The 17,325-nt window shown below is 46.4% G+C and overlaps 1 protein-coding gene across 1 annotated transcript in view; it reads right to left on the minus strand.

The window, feature by feature from the left end:
- Window positions 1-15,455, minus strand: part of LOC118097780 (maestro heat-like repeat-containing protein family member 2B) — a 64,050-nt gene extending 48,595 nt beyond the window's left edge. Inside the window, exons 1-12 of the mRNA XM_060275445.1 lie at window positions 15,348-15,455; window positions 13,097-13,189; window positions 11,671-11,740; window positions 10,593-10,709; window positions 10,168-10,241; window positions 8,566-8,688; window positions 6,491-6,598; window positions 4,580-4,718; window positions 3,536-3,576; window positions 2,267-2,420; window positions 1,733-1,779; window positions 1,100-1,207 (exon numbers count right to left, since the gene is read on the minus strand). Of these exons, the coding sequence (XP_060131428.1) occupies window positions 1,100-1,207; window positions 1,733-1,779; window positions 2,267-2,420; window positions 3,536-3,576; window positions 4,580-4,718; window positions 6,491-6,598; window positions 8,566-8,688; window positions 10,168-10,241; window positions 10,593-10,709; window positions 11,671-11,740; window positions 13,097-13,189; window positions 15,348-15,455 (1,182 nt within the window). The remainder of the gene's footprint in view (window positions 1-1,099; window positions 1,208-1,732; window positions 1,780-2,266; window positions 2,421-3,535; window positions 3,577-4,579; window positions 4,719-6,490; window positions 6,599-8,565; window positions 8,689-10,167; window positions 10,242-10,592; window positions 10,710-11,670; window positions 11,741-13,096; window positions 13,190-15,347) is intronic.
- Window positions 15,456-17,325: the final 1,870 nt, after the last annotated feature.

The raw sequence follows: 17,325 nt of genomic DNA on the forward strand, positions 1-17,325 counted from the left end.
ACATTCTCCTTTCCCTTCCTCCCCCACAACAAACACTCTGTGAGGTGAGTGGGGCTGAGAGAAGTGTGACTAGCCCAAGGTCACCCAGCAGCTGCATGTGGAGGAGTGGGGAAGCAAACCTGGTTCACCAGATTACGAGTCTACCGCTCTTAACCACTACACCACACTGGCTAGGGAGGCAGACTGTGGTCAGGTGTCCTTTGTGCTTTCTTGGTCACCTGTGCAGGTGTCAAATGTTGATTGGCAACGTCAAGGCTCCCATTCATAAATTGGGAGAGGGCTGTTGCATTCAGGTTTGCTTGCATGATTCCTACATTGCAGGGGGTTGGACTAGAGGACCTTTTGGTGTACCTTCCAGCTCTACAGTTCTATGATTCTATGATTAGGTTAGCCATTGTGAGAACAAGAGGGTGCTGGACTAGATGGGCTTTTGGCCTGGCTAAGGAGGACTCTCCTAGGGTTAAATAAAAAAATTCCTTCAGTAGCACCTTAAAGACCAACTAAGTTTATATTTTGGTATGAGCTTTCGTGTGCATGCACACTTCTTCAGATACACATGCACACGAAAGCTCATACCAAAATATAAACTTAGTTGGTCTTTAAGGTGCTACTGAAGGAATTTTTTTATTTTGCTTCGACTCAGACCAACACGGCTACCTACCTGTAACTAACTCTCCTAGGGTTGGGTGATATATCGATCTGTCTTCCAAAACCGATTTGAAGTCCATATTGTGATATCGGTTTCCTAATTTTTTAACCTGGTAATATATCACGAATCATGATGTGAAGCCAGTGAAACCAGTCAATGCTTCTCTCGATTCCAACAGCCCCTGCTAATTCTGCTGGCTCGCCAATCCCCCAGCAAATCACAAGAGCCTGGAGCCAGCAAAAGTCACAATGCGGGGGAAACCACAAAGCCTTTCAGTGCCTCTAAACAACTCCATCCACATTTCAGACATCATGATATATCGCAATGTTTAGTTGGTGATATATCATGATGCTGAAAACCGGATATTGCCCAGCCCTAATCCAGACTTCATGCCTTTTGTTAATTAATTTGCAAAGGAACGAGGACAAATGCCGTTGGAGAGACACACACCCTTTCGGGGGACTGCTGGGCGTAGCTCGTCATCTGACTTTCCAGTTCTCTGCTCAGATTCTGGGTCCAAGTGTTGTCATCAATGGTTTCCAGAGTTCTTCTCAGGAACTATGGACAAAAAGCAAAAGCAGGAACAAAATATGTTGTCTACTATCACTTCCCAAATGTCCAGGAAAATCTGAACGTATGGCAACCAATGTAGGCAGTGCTGTTTTTGCCCATTTTACTCAAAAATAGCTCCAAAAGATCCAATTTCTTTTTGAAAAAAGCTTAATAATAATAATAATAATAATAATAATAATAATAATAATAATATTGCTCAAACTGCTGGGAACTGGGAGCCCAGCATCAAACTGAACTGGTTGGACCAATGGTTTGACTCAAGAGCTTAAACCAGTGATGGCCAAACTTGGCCCTCCAGCTGTTTTGGGACTACTAATCCCATCACCCCTAGCTAACAGGACCCGTGGTCAGGGTGATGGGAATTGTAGTCCAAAAACAGCTGGAGGGCCAGGTTTGGCCATCACTGGCTTAAATGAAGGTATAACCAGCCAGTATTCCGGCCTGTTAAATATTCAAACCTGCCCTACCACATCCCCATCTGTTGCAGGTGAAATCTCAGCCCTTCCTTACCTGCAACAACTGTTTCTCCCATTCCTGGCTCCTGATCTCAGTACTTTCTATGAGAAAAAAAGGGGGGGTTGTGCCACTTGAGCTGAAACATGAAGCCACTGAATTAATAGCGAATTAACATCATAATAAGAACATGGCAATCTGCTTGTTTTCTAAAACGTCCTTCGGGGTGTCAACATTCCAGGCCATTTCGGGCTTTAAAGGTTAATACCAGCATTTGTTGCAAGTGCCACATAATTCCCATTCCGCTGTTACTTGATCTTACAAGTCACTGGGTGACCTTGGGCTGGTCACTGCCTCTCAGCCAAACCTACCTCACAGGGCTGTTGAGAGGGTAAAATGGGGAGCAGAGAACCATGTACAACACCTGGAGTAGAAGGTGGTATATAAACACATTCGACAAGACAAATAGGGCCACCTGACAGCCAGAAATTCAACTTTACTCCCAGGTAAAAAAGAAAAGGGTGGTTGTGGTTCTGTCTATCTGGCCAGGGCGAAAGTGTTTCTCGGTGGCCATGCACAAAGGAGGTTTACCTGCTTGCGTCATCGCCTTGCTTAGGAAGAATTCCCAGAGGAATGGGATTTGCTTCGCCCACAGCTTGGTGATGGCTGTGTGGATGTTGCAGTGCAGGGCGTGTAAGAGTTGCAGCGCCCAGCTTCCTCTTTGGTTCGGATTGGACGCCAAGACCTGTCAGCAGGAGAGTGTGAGGAATTGAAGATGTTTCTTTTTTCCACAATGCTGCAACTGCTAGACAACCCCAGGCAGCCCAGACTGGCTTACACTCCTGGTTAGAACAAGCTTGCGGTTAGAGTGCTCGTAAATAAGGCAGCTTTCAGCTGGAATATGGTTTATTTCAGGGCCGGCAAGGTTTATCTTAAGAGCCACTTCTTACCCGTCAACTTTCCCCCTTTTTAAAGGGAAATTCCCTTATTCCGAATAGGATTCCTCGCGAGAAAAGGGAAAAGTTGACAGCTATGCTTCTTACATCTTACAGAGAGGAAGCACAAAGGAAGGGCTCTGGAAACAGGATACGAGCACTCGCCCCTCCATCTATGACTCACAGTAAACAGTTCATAGAATCACAGACTCCCAGAACAGTAGAGTTTGATGGGACCCCAAGAGTCATCTAGTCCAGCCCCCCCCCCCGGCAGTGCAGGAAGCACAGCTAAGGTTGCAAAATTCATGGAAGTTTCAATTTAGGAGTTTGGGGCTCCAGAGTCACTATCTGGTACTAGACCTAACAAGTTTGTGCAGTACACAGTGCCGGATTTACATATAAGCTAAACAAGCTATAGCTTGGGGCCCCACTTTCTTGGTTCCCCCCCCCAATATATATATATATATATATATATATATATATATATATATATATATATATATATATATGTATATATATACTGGTACTTCTTTTTAATTGTATTTCACTATTAATATACTTCTTCTTAATTGTATTTCAGTTCAACAATTACTTTGATAAAATACATATTTTGTTATGTGCGAATAGCTTTAGATACCGATTAGGTCCATAAATTACCATATAGTATATATTCAACACAAAAAATGGCGACAATTCGTTGTTGACAAAGGACAGCTGGACATATAAAGGGCCCCATTACCTTCAGTAACTTAGGGCCTCATCAAACCTAAATCCGGCCCTGGCAGTACACTTAAATTGAAGTTCCTATATGGATGATCAATAAATACCCAGGGGAAGAGGATCTGATATAGTGAAATGCATCACATGTGGTTATTTTATTTTTCAAGGAAAAAAAACCCTGCTTTTTTTTTTACTCATTCCTCACCAGAAGCCTTGCTACCAATCCGTGGGCGCTTGGGAGGCCTACTAAAAAGAAAAACAAGAAGAAAATTCATTGCGTGCTGAGGTACCAAGACTTCCCACCAATAATTTCACACATCACACGGAAATTAAGTTTTTTGTTTTGGGCATTAATTTTGGCCACAACTTTATTTAAATACAACTGAATGTGAGTGGTTGCTTAGGCATTGGTTCCCATGCCATCTGTCCCCCGCCTGGGACAGATCTGACTCCCCTAGCGTACTGGGGATGTCAGGATAGGTAAGCACCCTCTGAGAGAGGCTGGGGCAGGGCACCACGCCCTATGACCTCTCCCCCAGGTGCTCCCCGAGGCTCATGCGTGGTCCTAGCCCCTTGCGGGGGTACGGACAAACATGTGGAGCCCCAGGATTCCTTTAACGGAATACCCCTAAAGGCAGCAGCAATTTGAGGGGCAGGCCCAGCCAAATCCTTACCCCTCCACCATCCAATTCGAACCAATGCCTAACCGCCAACCATACAAGCTGTGACAGTTTGCTATGCAGTAGGCAAAAACCACCTGGCACCAGCCAATCAGCCAGATTGCAAAATTCATACTAGGCTCCCGAATACGGACGACCCCGTGAGAGGCACAGCAACGTCAAGAGCAGCAAAAAAACCCTAAATATAGGGAGGGAGGGAGGGAGGGAGATCCGTTTGCAAGCACCCAAAAGCGAAAGCGCAACCTGCTTGCACCCTTTTAAAGGCTGTGGCTGTCCATCAAAATTAGCAGCATAACATTCTCCCCAGCAACAATCCCTCAGTGGCCATCCAAACTGACCCGCCCCTACTGACCAGGGAAGGTCTTGTTAACCCTTCCGCAACCCATGCTCTCCTTAAGGGGAGAACCTGCTTTACGCCAGGCATGGAAGGGCGGTGTGGTTTTCTGCCATTGGCTTCATATATAACTCCCACACTGGCCCACTGGTGGGAAGAGAGTGGAGGGTGCCTCTCAGCGCATTGCCCTCCTTCAAGCACGGGGACCGGCCTTTGACAACCTCCTTCCACAAACCTCCTTTGCAAGAGCCAAGGAAAAGCGTTGTGTCGTCCTCTCGGCCGAGGGCCATTTCTTTCAGGCATCTGCAGAGCGGGGTCAGAGTCGGGGTGTATGGAGCTGGTACAACGAAGAAGAGGAGCCTTGGCCACAGAGCCTGCAAAGAGGGATTTGGAATTTGTTTTTTGTTCCTATCAGCACTGGGCTCTGTTTTACTGGAACCACTGTGGTGATGGGCTCAGCTAGGGCTGAGATCAATATTCAGCAGCTGGGGTCAACGCCAGATTTAGGGTGGTTCCCCTGCACAGGGTGCCAAGCAGAGGAGGCAAATAATAAATAATAATAATATTAAATACACTGGAACCTTGGTTTTCGAACGTAATCCATTCTGGAAGACTGTTCGACTTCCAAAATAAAAAAATTCCTTCAGTAGCACCTTAAAAACCAACTAAGTTTTTATTTTGGTATGAGCTTTCGTGTGCATGCACACTTCATCAGATACACTGAAACAGAAGTAACGAAAGCTCATACCAAAATAAAAACTTAGTTGGTCTTTAAGGTGCTACTGAAGGAATTTTTTAATTTTGTTTCGACTCAGACCAACACGGCTACCTACCTGTAACTACGACTTCCAAAATGTTCAAAAACCGAGGATCAATGGTCTGGCTGCCAAGTCTTTTGGGGGGAGGGGAACGCGCCTTGGAAGCTGTTCAACTTCCGTGGCGTGTTCGAAAACGGAAGCAATTACTTCTAGGTTTTCGGCGTTTGGGTTCTGAATCATTCAGCTTCTGAGATGCTCGAAAACTGAGGTTCCACTGGACCTGTATTTATGTGAGTACCTACTCAAAATTAGGCCCGGTGAGAAGATCCATAAGTAAAGCAACGGTACCAAAATGAATTATTGTGAAAATAAGAAATATTTTTTGGTGGGCGAGGGCAAATTTTATTATATTACCAAAGTCTGCCTCTGTCGGGGTGGAAAAGCTCAGGCCTTGGGGTTCAAATCATACCTCTTCCTAGAAGCCACACCCTCCTGGAGTGATTTTTGCCTCTTGCTTGCCCCGAAAGAGGATGGAGAGATGTGTTGGGGGTTCGTAGACGCCTCTGTGCAATGCTACACCTACTTATGCCTTGGGCCCCGCCTACCACTGACGTGCGACCCCCAGTAGGATCCTCATAAGGGAATGTAGCCCTCAGACTGGGTCTGTCAATTTCCACTTTTCTCCATTTCTCATTGTTCCTTTCTTTTTTTCAATAGATTTTATTAAAGTTTGAAAGAAAATATGCAAAGGTTGGTTTTAAGTACCCAATACCTTTTTTTCAATCAAAGATAAAAGTAACTTATCTTTGATTGAAAGTGTTCTCGAAGCTACGAACATGAGTTCGACCAAACTGCGGGAGGCAGTGCAAGACAGGAGTGCCTGGCGTGCTATGGTCCATGGGGTCACGAAGAGTCGGACACGACTAAACAACAACAAATGCAAAGGTTGGTTTTAAGTACCCAATACCTTTTTTTCAATCAAAGATAAAAGTAACTAATCTAAATAGAAACACAGGAGGCGTTCATCATTTTCCCCCAGTCTTGAATTCAGTTCTCCACATTTTGCAATTTCTTTTGAAGACCTCGTGAAAATTCGTCAGCGTTTGGGTGTGAATTTCTCCTAATGAACACATTTCGTATGCAGTTTTGACAAATGTGCACATCTTTACAAGCAATTTCCCTGAATACAATGCACTTTTAAATGTTGTTTTCACTAACACCTAACTGTCATTTGGCAAACTTCCTCCTATCATGAGCATTTTCAAAGGATATGTGAGTTTCAGTTTGCACATTGCATCAGAAAGAGCAAATTTGTTTGGTTAGCCTTTATAGGCTAAGCCTTTACATGAACTGAATCCCTCCATGAAAAATCCGTACGAATCACTCACTTTGCTCATCCCTTCCGCAGAGGTGTTCAAATTCTCCAAGACATCAATGCAGAGTTCCTGAATCCGTTCTTCTTTCTCCTTCTGCTCGACTGCAGGGTCTTTCCCGAGCTTTGGCAAGAGAGGCAAATACAGTGGTACCTTGGTTTAAGAACAGCTTAGTTTATGAACAACTTGTATTAAGAACACTGCAAACCCGGAAGTAGGTGTTTTGGTTTGTGAACTTTGCCTTGGAATCAGAACATGCAATCCGCCTCCGGTTGAGTGTGTTTCATTTGTAAATTGAGTCCCCTGCTGCTATGGGAAAGCACACCTTGGTTTAAGAACGCTTTGGTTTAAGTTTGTAAACCAAGGTACCACCAAGTGGCTCAACTTTGGAGAAGGGGAAGCGGAACTTGTGGTCCTCCCAATGTTGTTGGCAGGGACAAGATGTCCCGTTTCTCCACCTGAGGTGAAGCAGGAAGCGCCACCTTGCCCTGCCCTGTTGCTGCCGCCGCCGCTAGAGACTGACTGGGCACTGAGGAGTGGGCACCGGCAGAAATGGGGCTGGAGACCGACTTGGAAGAAGGAATCAGTGATCTGGGGGAGCCTGTAGCAACCAGGAGATGAGAGGCAGAGGCAGAAGAAGGTGTAGGATTGGAGAGTGAAGAACGGGTGCAAGATGTGGTCTGGTGGTCAGGCTGGGGGAGAGTCCAGGACTTCCACACCTCCTCCTCCTCCTGCCCCATATCTCCCAGGATCAGGAGAAAATTGAAGAGGGAGGAACAGAAGCAGATGTAATCTTCACCTGCTTGCGCACAGCTCGGGTGGGGAGGATACATAAACTGCAGTTAATAATAATAATAATAATAATAATAATAATAATAATAATATTTATACCCCACCCATCTGGCTGGGTTTCCCCAGGCACTCTGGGCGGCTTACAACACATAAAAAATTGTACAACATTAGGCATTAAAAACTTCCCTAAACAGGGCTGCCTTCAGATGTCTTCTGAACGTCAAATAGTTGTTTATTTCCTTGACATCTGGTGGGAGGGCGTTCCACAGGGTGGGTGCCACTACCGAGAAGGCCCTCTTCCTGGTTCCCTGTAACTTTGCTTCTCGCAGCGAGGGAACCGCCAGAAGGCCCTCAGAGTTGGAACTCAGTGTCCGGGCTGAACGATGGGGGTGGAGACGCTCCTTTCGGTATACTGGGCCGAGGCCATTCAGGGCTTTAAAGGTCAGCACTAACACTTTGAATTGTGCTTGGAAACGTACTGGGAGCCCATGTGGGTCTTTCAGGACTGGTGTCATATGGTCTCGGTGGGGGGACGGGACCCTCTGTGTTGCAGCAACTGCCTCACTGGGTGCACACCTAGGAGTAGCTGAGAGATGTAGAACTGAGGGACATGCCCTTCCCTAACTTGTAACTGTACCTTTGACAATAAAGAGTTAATCCTGGGCATTCCTTGCTTGGAAGTGCCATGGCAGCCGCCATACTTGCTGCCGCCTCTGCTGCTGGCCAAGAAGCGGCACAGCCATTGGTGCCGATATCAAGTGAGATATCTTGCGCGATTTTGGGTGCGATTTTGGCCGATAGCAGCACCGCTTCTGCACCGGCAGCAGAGGCACACAGGGCTGCCACCTTGGGGGGCCTCTGCTGTGTGAGGCAGCTGCCTCTGTCTGCCTAATGGAAGAGCCGGCTCTAGTTGTTGTTTCCCGGTATCCCATAGGCATCTGGTTGGTCCCTGTGAGAACAGGATACTGGACTAGGTGGGCTATTGCAGTGTTTCTCAACCAGTGTGCCTCCAGATGTTTTGGGACTACCACTCCCATCATCCCTAGCTAGCAAGACCAGTGGTCAGGAATGATGGGAGTTGTAGTCCCAAAACATCTGGAGGCACACTGGTTGAGAAACACTGGGCTATTGGCCTGATGCAAAAGGCTGTTCTCCCATCAGCCCCAACCAGCATGGCTCATGGCGAAGGATGGTGGGAGTTGTAGTCCAGGCATATCGGGAGGCCCAAAGGTTCCCTGCCCCTGACTTGTAGTCTCCTCTACTGTCAGAGCATGTTAGCGGCATGTTTCCCGACTTACTGGATGGCTGATGTGCACAGTGAACTGGCTGAAGATGTAGACAACCATCTCCCACACGGGACAGCCCTCGACGTTTTGAGAGCAAAGAAGCTCTTTAATGAAACGCAGGAGTGCTTTTCTCACCTGTGGCAGTGGGGAAAGCAAAGTCATGTCACCTTTCGAAGGGCGATACCACAACGCCATTCTACAAATCTAGGGCGCGGCGGCATTTGGAATCCTGTGTGTGCAGTTCTGGTCGCCTGACCTCCAAAAGGAGTTGGGAAAGGTTCAGAAAAGGGGATGGAGGTTGACGCCCCTACGATGAAAGTTTGCAGTGTTTGGCATGTTTTAGGGGAAAGTCATGTGAAAGGAGACATGAGGGAAGTTTGTAAGATTATGCACGGAGAATGGGGATAGAGGAAAGTTTTTCTTCCTCTCATAACACTAGAACTTGTGGACATGCAATGAAACGGAATGCTGGAAGATTCGGGAAAGATAAAAGAAAGAGCTTCATGCAGCAGAGTGTTAACTTATGGAACTCACTTCCTCAGGAGGCATTGACGGCCTTGTTGGTCACCTAGATCAATGTTTCCCAACCTTTGGTCTCTAGCTGTTTTCGGACTACATTTCCCACCATCCCTGACCACTGGTGTTGCTAGCTAGGGATGATGGGAGTTGTAGTCCAAAAACAGCTGGAGACCCAAGGTTGGGAAACACTGATCTAGATGACTCATTAGTTGGTTGGTTGGTTGACTGGTTCAGTGTGTTAGTTTGCATTTCTTAGTACAGAAAAAATCCCCACTGTGGAAGGACGTGTGGATCCAGAATTGGCCTCCACAGTCACTTATGGACTCATTGTTAAAACCATGATTATGGAAGACAATCTTACTCGGCTACGAGGGATCGCCAAAGAAGTACAGAAAGTATTGATCTGATGCGTAGAGATTTTTCCTATTCTACTTAGTTCAGGAGCATTCTAGACAGTTTTCTTTCTACGTGAAAGAAACAGGCAGGAGCTTCTTGTTTGGGTGAGTCCTTCTGGGAAGCTGAGTACAGCTGGTCTAAACTGGTTCTGTTATCTCTTCTTTCAAGGTTGTGCTGACTATAATAGCAAGACCAGGAGGAGCCTGGCTCTCTCTTTCTATCTCCTTTGTTCTGGTGTGGTGTTCTGTATGCTTAGTGTTAAGTTTAAGTCTTATTTTAAGTATTGCAAGTTTTATTGTCAGTGCCGCAACTGGATTTTATGGACTGTGCCAATCCTGAGTGTGTTGGGTTTGTGACCATTATGCCCCTTTGCCTTCAGTAGCAGTAAAGCTCTGCTGGGTGAAGTACAATGGCTTCTGGTTTATTTTTTGGGAACTCTGCATCGTGTTTAAGTTTTTCCTCCCCCAAAGGGGTGCAACAGAGTGATCCATTTAGTTTTATGGAGGGGAGTGCTATTGATGGCTACTAGCCATTATGGCTAGGCTTTGCTTCCACAGTTGGAGGCAGCAATGCTCTTGAACACCAGTTGCTGGAAACCACAGCACCTGGTATTCAGAGAAATTAAAGCTGTAGCATTTATCTGTCCCAAATATTCCAGCATTTCAACAACTCAAAAAGAGCCCCCTGCCCTGGTCTTACCCCTTCACGGTGGTCGTCCAGAAGACATTTCACGGCTTCCACAATTGGCTGTTTCTTATTTCTGCTCTCACATGCTAGAAGAGGCAGGAGATGCAGAGCGGATTTCAGTGGGGCTCCAACATGGACATTGTCAGGTCCATCTCATATAAGCATCCATGAAAATGATGGGCCCTTCCTTGCAAAAAAGAAGATTCCACCTAAACATTAGGAAGAACTTCCTGACAGTAAGAGCTGTTCGGCAGTGGAATTTGCTGCCAAGGAGTGTGGTGGAGTCTCCCTCTTTGGAGGTCTTTAAGCAGAGGCTTGACAGGCATATGTCAAGAATGCTTTGATGGTGTTTCCTACTTGGCAGGAGGTTGGACTGGATGGCCCTTGTGGTCTCTTCCAACTCTATGATTCTATGGATCATGGATGCTGCTACTTACGGCCATCATTGCCAACAATCATTTTTAGATGCATTAAGAACCCCACACGGATATATTCGGAATCCTCCTTCATCTGAGCCTGCAAGAAGTCCAGAGCATCGACGGGACAGCAACCGACTGCAAGGAAAGGGATGGCAAATTTGGGCGAGTCAAATCTCCCATCATCCCTCTTACAGACCACCATTATCATTATTTTGCAAGTGTGTGTGTTTGATTCAGCTCACGTTTAAAAGCTCGCTGACCTAATTCACCCTTTCCAAAACAAGATGAGGACACCAACACGCAGCGATCTTTTGGCCTTCACCCTTCTTCTCTGAATTTTGCGGTGCAGTTCTCCGGCCAAGCAGTGTGTACAACAATGCATCTGCCGCAGGGACGTGTGCTTCAAAATGCACATATTGATGAAAATTAGGTTCACAAATGTATTTGGGGACATAGCTTTGCCAAGGTGTGTTATTAGGCCAAATTGTGAACGCAAAAATGTGTCCATTGGGAGAAATTTGAACTAAAATGGTGAAATTTCGTGAGCACTAGAACAGACAAGATTAGCTACATAGATAGATAGGTCTAATGTGGAAATGTGTAGAAATGAAGAGTGGAAAATGAGGAACTGACAGAAACTATAATTGACAGATTCATTCAAGACCCAAGACCTGACATTTCTGAGGAAAACCAAGAAAGAAATGATATTTTCAGGTCTCTGGTCTCGGGGTGTAGCAAGCGGAGCCCTCTCTCGTTTTAGGACTCTAATTCCCATCGGCCCAACATGGCCTAGTGAATATCTGGGTTTGCTGTTGCCTTTTTGTATCTTTTATTTTAGACCTTGTGTGCTTCATGTGGAAATTGCTGTTTGGTTGTGTATTTCTTAATGTTTTATTGATTGTTTTGTTGCAATGTAATTTTTTTCCCCTTCATGCTGCAAGCTTCCTTGAGCATGGCTTCAACTGTGGAACGATGGCATAACAAATGAAAGGATGGATGGATGGATATTTAGGGGTGATGGGAGCTTGGGTCAGGCAACACCTGGCAGGTGCTTTTGGGGGGGGCACAGGTTCTCTATTCCTGCTCCAGTTCTTACCCAAGTGTGCAAAGGCTTCCATAAGGACATTCCGGTGATCCACGGAGAGCTCCCGGTGTTCAGAAGAGGACTGTAAGAAGAAAGAGGGGGGAAAGGAGCCATCTTTTGAGATCAGGAAAGGGCCAGTCATGGCAGAAGCCCCTCCAGCTTGGTTTTTAATACCCATAATATTAGACAACCAGGCTGCCCACAGGTTGGATCAAGTTTTCTGCTCTTCCCAAGAGCCATTGTACCTGGGCCCTTGACAGATTTTGTTCACGGTGTAGAAATAATACTACAGTGGTGCCTCGCTTAACGAATGCCCTGCTTAACGAAATTTCAGCTTAACGAAAGGAATGCATTGAAATTCAATTAATGCGTTCCTATGGGCAAAAAAAATTCAAAAAAATTCAATGCATTCCTATGGGATTCGCTAGACGAATTTTTCGTTATAAGAATAGACCCGTGGAACGAATTAAATAAACAGGAACAAAATAGGGCCAAAATTCAATGGCAGAGCATCAGCTGTGCAGACCAAGAAAGGACCTTGCTTCAATCCTCAGCACCTCCAGGTAGAATTGGGGAAAAGTAAAGAAAGTAAAGAAGAATTGGGGAAGCGCTGCCTGAAACCCCAGAGACCTGCCATCATCTAATACTGAGCTAGATGGACCCGTTTGCTGATTCAGGATAAGGCAGATTCCTCTGTAAGCTACCAGATGACACAGGAACGATTCTCCTTCTTGGACCTGTCTTTCCACTGTTAACTGTCGGTGCTTGAACCTTTCCATTATCTTCTGTTGCCCTGAAGTACTGCGTGGGACAACCTGGAAGAGATCAAGAAACACTGGTTGCTTTGAAACCACCCCCAGATTGCATCCCCAGCACAGACTCTGGTGCTAATTTTACCATGTTGGCTGAGAGGTTCCCAGCAGAGGGAGCTCTTGGGCTGTCAACCAATGGAATCGGAGGCCAGGTCGACTCTCCTGAGGTCTTTCTGGTAGGGATAAAATTGGCCCAAACCAACCAGGAGCCGCCCTTTCCACAAACGACAAGTGCACGGAGCACCCAGGTCATTTCCAAAGGGGACATGATTGGTGATGTCCAGTGGCGGAGCTTCATGCTCCGGCACCGGGGGCGGAGGGCAGGCAGGGGTGGGGCTGGCGCAGGGGTGTGGCACGCCACCTGCATGGGCGTGGCATGTGTCCCGGGGCATGGTGTGTGTCCTGGGGGCATGGCGTGCCGCCTCTGTGGGCGTGGCACCCAGCGCGTGCGGGGAGGACAGCCACAATGACACCCCACCAGGATCGCGCTGCCGGGGGCGGTGTGCTCCCCCCGCACTCCTCTCCCTCCGCCAGTGGCGACATCTCGCTTGACCTGGGCCTGCGGTGCTCAAGTTGACAAAGGTCACTTGGGTCAGAAAAACCGCCAGCTCCCTGATGTGTCTTACCTGCTTGAATACAAAGTCACAAACTGCCTGGGATATCTTCTTTGGGATTGGGGGTTTGTACTCCTCGCAGATATCCAAAAAAATATTAAGCCTCTAAGAAGAAAAAAGAAAAAGAGTCGGTTCGTGCTCTTATAAACATCTATGGCATGGCCACATTTGGAATTGTGGGATGTTATCCATTGGAGCAGTCAAGTTCGACATTTATTGTTTCCCTAGAGTGGACACAGTGTGTGTGTTACTCCAGCCAGTATAACTTCCTGTTACACCTGGTCTAGAGAGTCCTCCTCCCTGCATGTGACCAGGGAGATGGGCTTGACTCTGGCTGACTCCATAAAAGAGCCGAGTCACGCAACCATCTTGATGCCATGCTCTTCTCCTGCAGCCATTTTGTTCGTTGATGGTGTTCTCTTAATGTATTTTGCTGTCTGCTGGCTCTCAGCCAGCAGCACATGGGCTCTAACCCCATATGGGATAAACTCACACTTTGTTCTATAACTACGAGCTAAAGCCTGCCTTCAGGGATCATACTGTGGACTGAATGTGAGTAAACTTCTTGTTCCTTATAAGGAAAGACTCTTGTGTCTCTATTCTTTTAAGAGGGATCAAAGGGGACACCAGGAAGAATCCAATCTGATCAAGCCAGACTGGATTGCTTAACTAAGGAGATTCAAACGAATCTGCAAACTATCTTCCTGCTGTATCGAGGGGGATCTGCTCTGCTACATGACTCACTAGTGTGAGTGACGGAAGGATAATATTGAATCGATCTATCCTCTCCTATTATCCTTAACATTCCCACAGGAATAGAATGTCCAGTTAGGGTGACCGCAACCCAAGGAGGTTGCAGAGCTGGAAAAGGTTCAGAGAAGGGCAGCTGAAACGATCAAAGGGCTGGAGCAATTCTGCTCCAACAGCTCACTGGTAGAACATCCGCTTGGCATGCAGGATGTTGGGGACTAGCTGGATGAGGAAGAGTGGTGGAAGCCATCCGCCCAAGAGCCTCCCAGGGAAGGCACAGGAGAAGATGACTCAGATCCCAAGATCCTGGTAGTGGAATACCAGCCACATCTCAGAAAATGGGGACAAGCTGGGTCCCCACCCTGACAGCCAGAGCCATCTTTAGCAGATGTGGCACCGTGGTGCAAATATCCACCCAGCGCCCCCAAATTACCATGGATAGTGTTGGGGTGGCTGTAGCTGCGCACTGCCAGCCATCCGGGTGGGTGGGTGGGTGCAACTCTCCCCCATGCTGCCGCAGGAGAGCCATCCCCGTAGAGGCTTGGGAGTGAAGTTGTGCCCCTCCCAAGCCTCCTCGCGAGGAGAGCGATCCTCGCAGAGCTTAGGGAGTGAAGTTGCACTCCTCCCAAGCCTCCGCGGGAGGAGAGCGATCCCCGCAGAGCCTTGGGAGGGAAGCTGTGTGATTTAGTGTTTCTGCACATGCGCGAGCGCCAAAACCTGGAAGTAACCCGTTCTGGGACTTCCAGGTTCGGCACGGTGCGCAACCCAAAAACACACAACCTGAAGCGGCCGTAACCCGAGGTATGACTGTACCAATCAGAGACGAGTGGCAGACCAAGCTGAATATGTGGAAATAGCGAGACTGAAGGGAAAGTTCAGAAACCAGGAAGACCAAGTATTTTTTAAAAGACTGGTATAACTTTTTAACATATTTGAGAGACCACTGTTGAAACCATTGTCAGGAATACAAGGACACTTGTAATGCAACATGAATTTTGGATACTGTACTATGATTATATAATAGATAGATTACAGTATAAAATGCAGGGTTTTTTTATTTGTTTTTTTTTAGAAATGGAACCCATAGAGGGAAGGAAGGAGGTCTGAAGGTTCGAAGGAACCTTTTTTATTTTTGGGATTGTTATGTTTGTTGTGTACAACCTCTAAGTACAACCAATAAAAATTTATATATATAAAAAAATACAAGCTGAAGAAACAGAAAAGATCACACACCTTATAACAATCTGATCCAATACAAGCATGTCATAATAAAAACATAACTTTAAAATAAATGACTTATATCAAATAAAGTAATATTCAGTAATCCATTCGGGCACCATAAAATTAAACATCAGCAAATAATTCAGAAATTCACTCTTTAGGATTACAATAAATAATTGATAAAATGTAATTGATAAAAATAACAGCAAGTCCCAGTGCAGAAAATAACACAAATTGAAAAGCAAAGACACACAACTTATAAAATTGTTTTTTTTAAAAAAAATCGCTTTACTTTGGCAATGAGGAAAGAATCCAAAATCTTGCTGTCTCGGAGGACTTGCGGGATCTTCCTGATGATCTCATCTTGCTTCGCGCTGCAGCGGACCAGAGTTCCTAGCATGGGCCAGTGCGCTTTCATCAAGGCTTCCTTCACCTGCAAAGGGCACACATGGAAATATTTTCCGTGGAGCTGAGTGCTGCTTTCAAACCAGTGCAAAGGTTCTCTGGTGGGTGGTCACAGACCAGACTGAGGCGCCCTTGGAGGAAAGTGATTTTCTAGATCCATATCATATGGGGTCTGGGCCCGATTTTTGGCACAGAAAGTGCTGTGGTCACTGTGTATGACAACCTTTTTCAGGAGAGACACAGGGGCAATGTGTCCCTGTTAATTCTCCTCGATCTCTCAGCTGCTTTCGATAACCTACGGCCACGGGGTCTGTCTGGAGAAGCTGTCTTGTATTGCTATGTTGCAAACCGCCCTGAGATTTATGCATGAAGGGTGATAAACAAATTTAATAAATGACAAATAAACAAAACAAGCAGTCATTCCGACGACCTGGCTCATCAGCGGCCTGAGACCGGAGAGGTCACTGATTTGTGGGGATTTTTTCATGGAAAGCCCTTCCTCTTACCTTTAAAGTGAATGAAAACCAAAAGGTTCATTTAGAGACAAGAAAATAATGTTCGGTGGCCGGATGCATGGTATCGAACCGATGGAGTCAAGTTACAAGAAAGGAGATTCTGACTAAACATCAGGGATGGCTTTCAGACAGTAAGAGCTGTTCGACAGTGGGAAAGTCTCCCTTGGGAAGTGGGAAGTGTTTTAAACAGAGGTTGAGTGGCCACCTGTCAAGGATGCTTTAGCTGAGATTCCTGCACTGCAGGGGGTTGAACTAGATGACCCCCGGGCCCCTTCCAACTCTACAAGTCTATGATTCTATGAAAGACTTCTCCTTCCCTACAGACCCTCTCTGGTGCTAAGGTGAGCAGAGGGTAGTATTTCTGCCCTCAGAGGCTCAGTGGGTGGCAGCCGGGGAGACGGTCTTCTCTGTGGTGGCCCATAAGTGGGCCTGGTGAACATTTAATATTCCAGTGACTCATAGGTTCCCACTTAATTATTATTATTATTTTAAATGTGATTTTGAACTGTATTTTAACCAATTGTTTGTTTTTGTGTTTTTAACGTATTATATATTTGGTGTTAGCCGCTCTGAGCCCGGTCTTGGCTGGGGAGGGTGGGGTATAAATATATTATTATTATTATTAGTTCAATCTATGAGTCTAACTCATCCCCTGCGCGCAGGGGGGGCCACATTCCGGATGCTTAGTGACACCTCTATTCAAAATCCAATGGCGACTATTTAGTTTAATTAATTCAACAGAACGGATGAACTTGATTCAGAGGTACCAGCTTTTCAAAGTTTGACCATTCATTTTTATACATCCAGCCCCCCCCCCCGCTGCCCCCTGGCCACTTAGTGCCCCCCTCCAAGCTAATCCCATCAGCCCAGAAGGGGACCTACCGCCCGCTTTGGGAGCTGCTGTGATTAAGATGAAACTTTTCCGGTTCTCACCTTCGGTTCATCGTCACTCAGCCAATCGCCAACCAAACGTTGATAGATGGGAACGACAGGGCTACAAAGCTGAGCTTCTGTCTCTCTTGGGAATGAACACGCTTTCCAGTTTTTGTAGTAATAGTTTATTGCCGCACAGAAATGTTCCATAACTGAACGAGTGAAAAAGAGAGAGAAAGCGTCCGAGAGCTGATTGCTTGGCATTGAAGCAATCGAAGGTCGGGGATTGTGGGTCCACACTTGGCCGCAATGGAAGACTGACCCTTAGCTCTGTCCCAATTCCTAGGAGGGCGCTAGTTGGATGAAAAATGGTGAAGTGTTGGGCTGGCCAAAGGTAGCTGGGGAGAGGGCAAATAACTAAGATGACATATATGTTGCCTTCGGGTCATGCATTGCTGAATAAAGTCTGGCCGATTG

Source organism: Zootoca vivipara, chromosome 1 (genome assembly GCF_963506605.1).
Source record: "Zootoca vivipara chromosome 1, rZooViv1.1, whole genome shotgun sequence".
Lineage (NCBI taxonomy): Eukaryota > Metazoa > Chordata > Lepidosauria > Squamata > Lacertidae > Zootoca > Zootoca vivipara.